The 8,130-nt window shown below is 41.0% G+C and overlaps 1 protein-coding gene across 1 annotated transcript; it reads left to right on the top strand.

Annotated features, from left to right (window-relative positions):
- Positions 1 to 999: 999 nt before the first annotated feature.
- nkx2.1 (NK2 homeobox 1) lies at positions 1,000 to 2,750 on the top strand. The gene is made up of 2 exons (XM_062440573.1): positions 1,000 to 1,357; positions 2,074 to 2,750. Exons 1-2 carry the CDS (start codon positions 1,000 to 1,002, stop codon positions 2,748 to 2,750), a joined length of 1,035 nt encoding a protein of 344 aa, XP_062296557.1.
- Positions 2,751 to 8,130: the final 5,380 nt, after the last annotated feature.

Here is an 8,130-nt window from a genome sequence, read left to right as displayed (position 1 = left end):
TTTTAGAAATGAGATGTGATTGAGTTAAACTGTTACGGCTCCTTGAGCATTAAGGCAAGATGCTACCGAGGGCTACCTTGCGTTGTGCTGCAGGAGAGTACTTGAACGCCGTTAACTTCACACGAGAGCCTCTTCTACTCCAGACTCTATTTTTTTTAACCGGGTCTCTTAGACGAAGTGTGTGCATCTGAATTTAGGTGACACGCTGCTTGCGTCCAATGATATCAAAAGAAAAACACGCGGTGGGGGTTAATCATTTACGCAGCCACTTAACACGCGGATGTGTATTTATTTACTTATCAGTATCAGTCAATTTCCCTCCCCGCAAGTGCACTTTTGCATGTCTGAGTACGATAAGGCATAACACAAACAATCCTGCAATCACTGGAGGCCTCTCATGGCCATTAAAAGTCAGTAGTTCAACTGAGGAGTGGTTCTCCAACTCTCAAGTCCATATAGGCCTCCTTTCATCAAGAGGCCCTCGTAAACATCACTACAGTTAATAAAGTGTATTGTGGTCAGTGCGATCCCAAGGTGCAGCAGTGTGTTTATCAGCGGCAGCAACAAGTCACAAACTCTAAATGCATCAGCTGTGAGCCGGAACACCGCCTGCAGCCACTCTGCGCCGCCGGGATGAACATTTATGATCATGTACTACAGCGCTTATGTTATTGTTAGTGGGAGGGGAGCACATGTCTTGTAAGTGAAATTACGTTCGGCGTAAAAGGAGGCTATAGAGCTGTTTTGTATTGTAGCCGATGCCCCGCCTCTGATGGTAGCCTTAAACCTGGCACCCAGCTAAAACAAACCAAAGCCAGCACCGAGCTCCCACTCAATCCAATTAAGGCGGACTTGAGGCGCTCTCCTACGTGTTCATCTACCAGGATCGACGTTGAGACAACAGGAACCAGAGGGGCTTTGGCCAGAAAAAAAAAGAAAAAAAAAAGAGAAGGAGAGATTGCCTTGCCTTCTAATTTCTCCCTCTCCAGCCCCAGAACAATGTCGATGAGCCCCAAGCATTCGACTCCTTTTTCTGTTTCCGATATCTTGAGTCCCCTTGAGGAGAGCTATAAGAAAGTAAGTATGGAGAATAACAACTTGGGGGCTCCTCTCACTTCTTACCGGCAGCCGCAGGTCTCTCAGGCGGCGATGCAGCAGCACCACATGGGCCATAATGGGACTGTGTCTGCGGCTTACCACATGACTGCTGCAGGTGTTTCTCAGCTGTCACACACGGCCATGGGGGGCTACTGTAACGGCAACATGGGCGACCTGCCGTCTTACCAGGACGGCATGAGGGGCAGCGCCACTGCCACCGGCTGGTACGGAGCCAACCCAGACCCGCGTTTCTCCACCAGTAAGTATATTGCACCTGCTTGACTCCAGCTTTTGAGTGACTGCAGGGTTTTTACATGTATTCTTTTCTTTTTGTTTTATGCTGCGTTTTAGTGCTTGCTGCATTGTTTCTGACACCTGTGCGTGTTTGAGCGCCGAGGTGGACACTCTCAGTAGCCCTTAAAGTGGTTTTAGGTTTTAATCTTTAATTATAAGGACAGGCAAAGATCAAGTGAAGTCGTATTTCATTTAATCCGAGGCAACATCTGGGGAAAAAAGTCTCATCAGAGGAGCATTCATTCCCAGAATCCCCTCTCAGCTTTACGCATTTGTGCAAGACAAGTTTATTAACCAGCGTCCTATACTTTGTTATATTAATTCACTAATAATATACTGTCAGTCATGAGTTATCGCTGCTCTTTGTGCTCAGAAATGAAGCTGATAGCCTATAATTCGATCCTTTGGAGAACGTTTTAAGCATTTTTTTTTTTGCTCAGCTGTCTGTTGAACGCATACTACATTGAGTTGCCCAATTTTTACTGTCATGAAAATAATTATAGGATTGTAATTACATGCATGCCAAGATCAATGAAATTATAACCAAGATTTGTCGATCAAATACTATCTCCGAACTCACAATTTTCCAGGTTTTCCACAAAAGGACATTGTAATATTTCACTGTCACACTGGTTTAAAGTGTAGTCACATATTTTATTGTGTTTATTTTCTTTCCCGCAGTTTCTCGCTTCATGGGCTCCTCGTCGGGGATGAACATGGGCAGCATGGGCAGCCTCAGCTCCCTGGCAGACGTAGGCAAAGGCATGGGCTCTCTGTCCAGCACCCCGAGGAGAAAGAGGCGAGTGCTGTTCTCCCAGGCTCAGGTGTACGAGCTGGAGCGACGCTTCAAACAGCAGAAATACCTTTCGGCGCCGGAGAGGGAGCACCTGGCAAGTATGATCCACCTCACCCCGACCCAGGTGAAAATCTGGTTTCAGAATCACCGGTATAAGATGAAGAGGCAGGCGAAAGACAAAGTGTCCCAGCAGCAGATGCAGCAGGACAGCGGCTCCTGTCAGCAGCAGCAGCAACAGTCGCCCCGGAGGGTTGCCGTGCCAGTGTTGGTGAAGGACGGGAAGCCGTGCCAAGGCAGCGGCCACACGCCCACATCCTCCGCACAGACCCACCACCAGCAAGGTGGCAATGTCATGATCATGTCCAACAACACACCCGGCCTGGGGCAGCACCAGAGCCAGCAGGTGGGAAGCACAGGTCATTCTCCAGATTTGGCACCGCACTCCTCCAGTCCGCCATCACTGCAGAGCCAGGTGGCCGGCCTGTCTCACCTGAATTCCCCCGGCGCAGAGTACGGCTCGGCCCTGCAGTGTTCAGCCCTGTTATACGGCAGGACGTGGTGACAAGAGCCCCGGCTATCATTAAAACCTTCTTCTATTTAAGATTTTAAAAAACACAGAGACACATTTCTTTCAAGACAGTTTCACTGTAAATGTGCGCATTTGAACAAGAACCGTGTGAAATCGGTGCAGAAGCTCCTCTTGAATTTCCACCTTTTGGAAGGAAAGGGTGACTTGTACGGACAGAAGAAAGGAGAGAGAAATTCATTTTTTTGACCAGAAACTGCGGATGTGAAAGTCTTTGGATTTATTTATGTAAATTATATTGAGACAAAAGAAGAATCAGCAGTCATATAGGCCGCATTAGTTGGGGGAAAGGCATATAGACTACAGAACTGCTGTATATGGGTGCTGTTAAAAATTCCTCCCAAACAAACACACATGACTCTGATTTATAATAGAATTTAATGTAAGCCGTAGATCTAGCTTGTATATTTCTGTAAAAGGTTTGAATTTTAGCTATCTGTTGTACAAAGTTTTTGACGCTCTTGCCGGTTTGTTGTCGTTTCATTGGTATTTGTACGTTTTATTTCTTTGTAACTTATATAGATATTTGACTTACTACAAAACAGTCCTATTAATAAATTATGGAAACCAGATAGTTAAGGTTTTTTGTGAAATATGTCTTAATATGCGGTGTTAAATGGTGGAAATAGGCCTGGAGAAATTCAGATTACGCACAAACCAGTGTGCTGCATTATTATTATTATTATTATTATTATTATTAGCATTATTATTATTATTAGCATTATGTGTTCTTTACCATTTTTAATAGAATTTTCTTGATATTTTTCATTGATTCCTGGGCTCACTGTGAGAAAATGATCTTCTCAAGAACATACTCCATGTTGCCAAATAGGTTCAGCCTTGGCACACTGCAAAAAAAACTAAATAGCCAACTATATCAACATTCAGGCTCTCACTCAGACATGACAATTAAATGCTGGAGCCTATTTTTTTCTTTTTTGTTCTTTGACAAATCACACACAGCCCGGGCTTATCGTTAAAGGCTGCAGCTCACACAAGCATGCCCTGCAGAGTAAACTGAGCCTTTATGTGCCTTCTTTTTTCTTCTCTCTCTCTCTCTCTTTTTTTCTCTGTGTGGTGTGTATGTGTGCCATTGGAGCGCTGGTGTGTGTTTTTTTCTTTCTGTATGCTGACCGTTTGTATGTGTGTGTGTATGTGTGTATGAGTCAGAAAGGTGAGGTCTCTCGGCTCCCAACATCAAACACAAACGCTGCTCAAAGGACAGCTTATCGATGGAAATCCCTGACCAAACAGCGCGCCATTCTTCTCAAATAACTTGCGAGGCGAACTGACGGCGCTGGACTATCAGCAGACTTATCAATAATCAATCAGGGAATTGAAAGGGAAACGGCAAAACGCTGTTTATAGCGTCAACAACAAACATGTCTGCACAAACATTTATTTCCTTAAAGATCAGGCTGTTTCAAGTCTCAGTTTGGACTCGACAATAACAAATGGGTTTGTTCGTTTTTTTTAAAAACGGCCGCAGTGAAGAACACATTATTTATTTTTCTGTAGGTGCAGTTTCGGTAAATAAAAGCTATAATAATCATTAGACACTGTTCTCCCGCCGCCTTATAGCGCTATATGACTTAAATGCTAAACAAGGAGGTTGCTAAGAGACGAAGGTAATGACAGGTGATTTTTTTTACGGTGCAAATAAGTTATTTTCCATCCAGTGTTGACCCATGTGTCCAAGAGCTATAATTTAAAAACGATGCGGGTTAGATGATAATATTATAAAGCTGATAAATGTTGGAGAAGACGCTTAAATCAGGTCTATATTTTTCCTTTAACTGTCCATTCATCTCTAAAAAAAAAAAAAAAACAATTCTTGAAGCTACTTGAAGCTGCTTTTTTTTTTACTGTCTGTGTTGTTTTGAGCTGAGTGATTATTTGCGTCCCCGTAACTAGTTTGTGAAGCTATTTGTTGGTCTATTTAATTCTATTATTTCACGATTTCACGACTTAAATTGGGATCTATTTACTTATCGTCTTAATCTAATCATACAATGTAAAAGCCAAACCATAATTAATCAACTGATCCACTTTAAAACCATAAAACTATACACCCTACCTCTAACCAAAAATATATTAACTCAAGCCGCCTGTTTATCAGCAAATAGGCTAAATAAATAAATAAATATCAGGCTAAAGGTGAATTATCGCTCATAATTCAGTTTGCACCCAGCCAACGTCTTTTACATGGGATCACTGATTGTCATTCATTATCCTGCAGGTTTCCTGACATTTACAATATCCAGCTTTTTGCATTTGTAGCCACATAGCTGGAAGATGTATTAGATGTATTCCAATTACAGGCTGACCTGCTGAAACCTGATGCACACTTTGGTTACTGTTAACGCAACCTTTAAATATGCGATCCTATTTTGCACAAACCACTCAAACCCCCCTCTCAGAGGTTTGTTATTTAGGCTTGGACTCGGACTCAGCAGCACATTTTGGCTCTTATACTGTAAGTGTAGAGAGAATGGGAATAGTTTTGAGTGCAGTGTTGTTATCATTTCAGGCGACCCTCACTTTTTTATTTCTCGGTATGTAACTTTAAAAATCCTTTTTGCTCATATATATTATAATGCAATTGTAACGATATCATAAAACTAAATGCACATACTGGTCTGATTTTTGCGTGTGCCCCTTTAAGCCAGCAGCAGCCAGTTGGGCCACCAGGCAACCCCCCCCCCAACCAACCAACCCACCACAAAAAGCCCCTTTTTGGACTTTAAAGTGAAACCTTAAGCAGCGTCAGAAACTATCTTCTATTAGGTGTTTTGCAGAGCTGGTTTTGTTCGGGAGAGAAGTGAGAACTTTGGGATTACATTAACATGTCTTTGGCGCGGTGTGTGGTCTTTGTGTGGAGCTTGTAGCTGTTGAGAATGACTTGTTGGAAGCGTGTGTGCTCTCATCGCTCCCTTTTGTAGAAACCCACAGTGCAACTCCCCAAGTCCTCCTGGCTTTATGGTGGGCTGGTCTCCATGAACCCCAAGCAATTAGACCCTAATCTCAAGGTAATCATATTTGAGTTAGTGGCTATAGCTGGTGAATTTTATTCTCCTGTTTGGCTTCATTATTACCTTTTGGTCGATATTTAGCATTCAGAACTCCTGTTTTATGTGTCAGTGGCATGTAGATATAGATTCCTTTTCATTTAGAGAGGATATCAAACACGGGGGCGTCTTAAAATGGAGGGGTTGACTTAAATCTTTACAGTGGCTCCAACAAATGAGGGGGGTGGGGGGGGGGGAGAGAGAGAGCAAATTACATCGGTTTAAAGAAATTGGAAATTTTGGAACCTTGTTATTTTGTAAATGTCACTTTTATACATTAACCACCATTTCGTCTTTGTTTTCTGTGTTAAACTTGTATTTTTGTTACCGTTAATGACAATTTTTAGGTTTGCTTTCGGTGCACTTTCACTGGTTTAAGGATGAAATCTAAAATATTATCTATAGTGCAGTTAAGGGGGGGTAGGGAGTCAGTTTACACATGAATAAATGACACAATCTCGTAATATTGTAAGTTTTCAAAGATCAAATCAATTTCAGATGGCTATTTTTGCAAATTCCCATCCAAACAAAATACTCACAGATCTCAAATTTTAACTTTTGAGACTGAATAAAACATAAATGATATATTCTAATACTAGAAAATATGCATCATGAAATCTGAGCATACTTAAATCAATGAATTAAATCACATCAAACGTATTCAACTGATAAGCTAAACGCGTTTATTGATTAGAAGTGGACGTGCAAGTGTGATTCCTGATTTATATTAAAATTGCAGTGTAGATTATGCGCATCATATAAACCACAAATTAAGTAAACCAATAACTATGAATTCACTTCATTTTTTTTTTTAAACACAGCAAAACTAACAGAAGCGAATTGTGTGTGTGTGTGTGTGTGTGTGTGTGTGTGTGTGTGTGTGTGTGTGTGTGTGTGTGTGTGTGTGTGTGTGTGTGTGTGTGTGTGTGTGTGTGTGTGTGTGTGTGTGTGTGTGTGTGTGTGGTTTCGTGGTTTCGTGAGGGGGGTTTTGTAGTTTTTTGTCAAAGATGCAGGAGGCAGACCTGGGTGCTGTCCACGGTGCTGAAGTAGATATAAGCTATCAATGGAAAATCAGCACAGAGACTGGCATCATAGACTAAATCACATGTAGCTATGTTGTTTTTTAAAAATGTCATAGTTAAGTCAAAGTTGCAGTTCAACTAAGAAAAGGTAACACTTTTTAAATGACAACAGTTCACTGTCTACAACTGTGTGCCAATAGCTGCACTCCATGATAACTTGTGTAAACATGTAAAAAAAAAAAAATACACTTTCTTGTTGTAGATCTCAGCCATTCTCGCTCTTCTTTCACAAGTTCCTAAACATTTCATTGCAGCGGTGCCTAAGCATTCATGTGCATTACAAATAGGACAATTACACAGCAACTGCAATCACCTCCTTTGGTAAATGTTATTGTCAGGCAGCAGCAAAAATCTTTAATTTTCCTGCGTTTATCTGGTTCTTCAAGCCATTGTGCAAAGAGCGCAAACGAGGGTCATTTGTGAACTGAAATACTTTGCATGCAAAGCGGAGTACAAGATGCTGTAATACTTGACCTTTCGACATAATTGTTGCAGGCATGAAATGCAGCATTCAGAGCTCGCTGAGTGGAGTCTTTTCTCTCTCCCTCCCTCTGATGAACAAAGCGCATTTTATACATTTTCGGTGTTCATTTGGTTTTTTTTCTTTTGAAGAAAATGTCTCTAGGCCTGGCTGCAATTTATCTTCATTTTAATAATACGGCACAAATCACAAGATTTCCTATTTCAGTACTTAACAATGGACTTCATGCTTTTTCTAAAAAGCCAGAAAACATGTAAATGGTTGTTTTTTTTTGTTTTTTTTTAAAGAAAAGCTTGCTGGAGAGAAGGATTTCCCTGTCCATGTCCTCCAGACTGGACACTGTCCCTTCACAGTTAATGTTTTAGGGGTTTCTTGGGTCAAAATTCACAATTTTGATTAGAAAATTGTCAAGAAAAAAATCCAAGAAACTTAACATTTTTGGTAGCTACTGTTCATCCAGATCTGCAATCAACTAGAAAACATGTATGTGTATTGAAGTGATTGATCTCATATTTATTTGTGACCTGTACTTTATGATGACAGAAGGTTGCAGGAACCAAAAACAAAACTTGAAAACAACACAAAAACTAAAGTTGAAAATAAATAAATAGACAAATGAACAAACATACACAAATAACTCAACAACAGACAAATATATGAATTTTACTCAATTAAAGTCTGTGGGCAGAATGTTGTTATAAAATGAGGACAAGCGATGTCAGTTT

This window comes from Scomber scombrus, chromosome 19, assembly GCF_963691925.1.
Source record: "Scomber scombrus chromosome 19, fScoSco1.1, whole genome shotgun sequence".
Lineage (NCBI taxonomy): Eukaryota > Metazoa > Chordata > Actinopteri > Scombriformes > Scombridae > Scomber > Scomber scombrus.
Note: the sequence above shows the minus strand (reverse complement) of the source record. Positions and strands in the feature narration are given on the sequence as shown.

What these genes read in the sequence shown, in the direction of transcription:
- nkx2.1 (XM_062440573.1), top strand. Translation starts at nt 1,000, where the DNA reads ATGTCGATGAGCCCCAAGCATTCGACTCCTTTTTCTGTTTCCGATATC. An exon ending in AGACCCGCGTTTCTCCACCA is followed by an intron (nt 1,358 to 2,073) that starts GTAAGTATATTG and finishes TCTTTCCCGCAG; the next exon opens with TTTCTCGCTTCATGGGCTCC.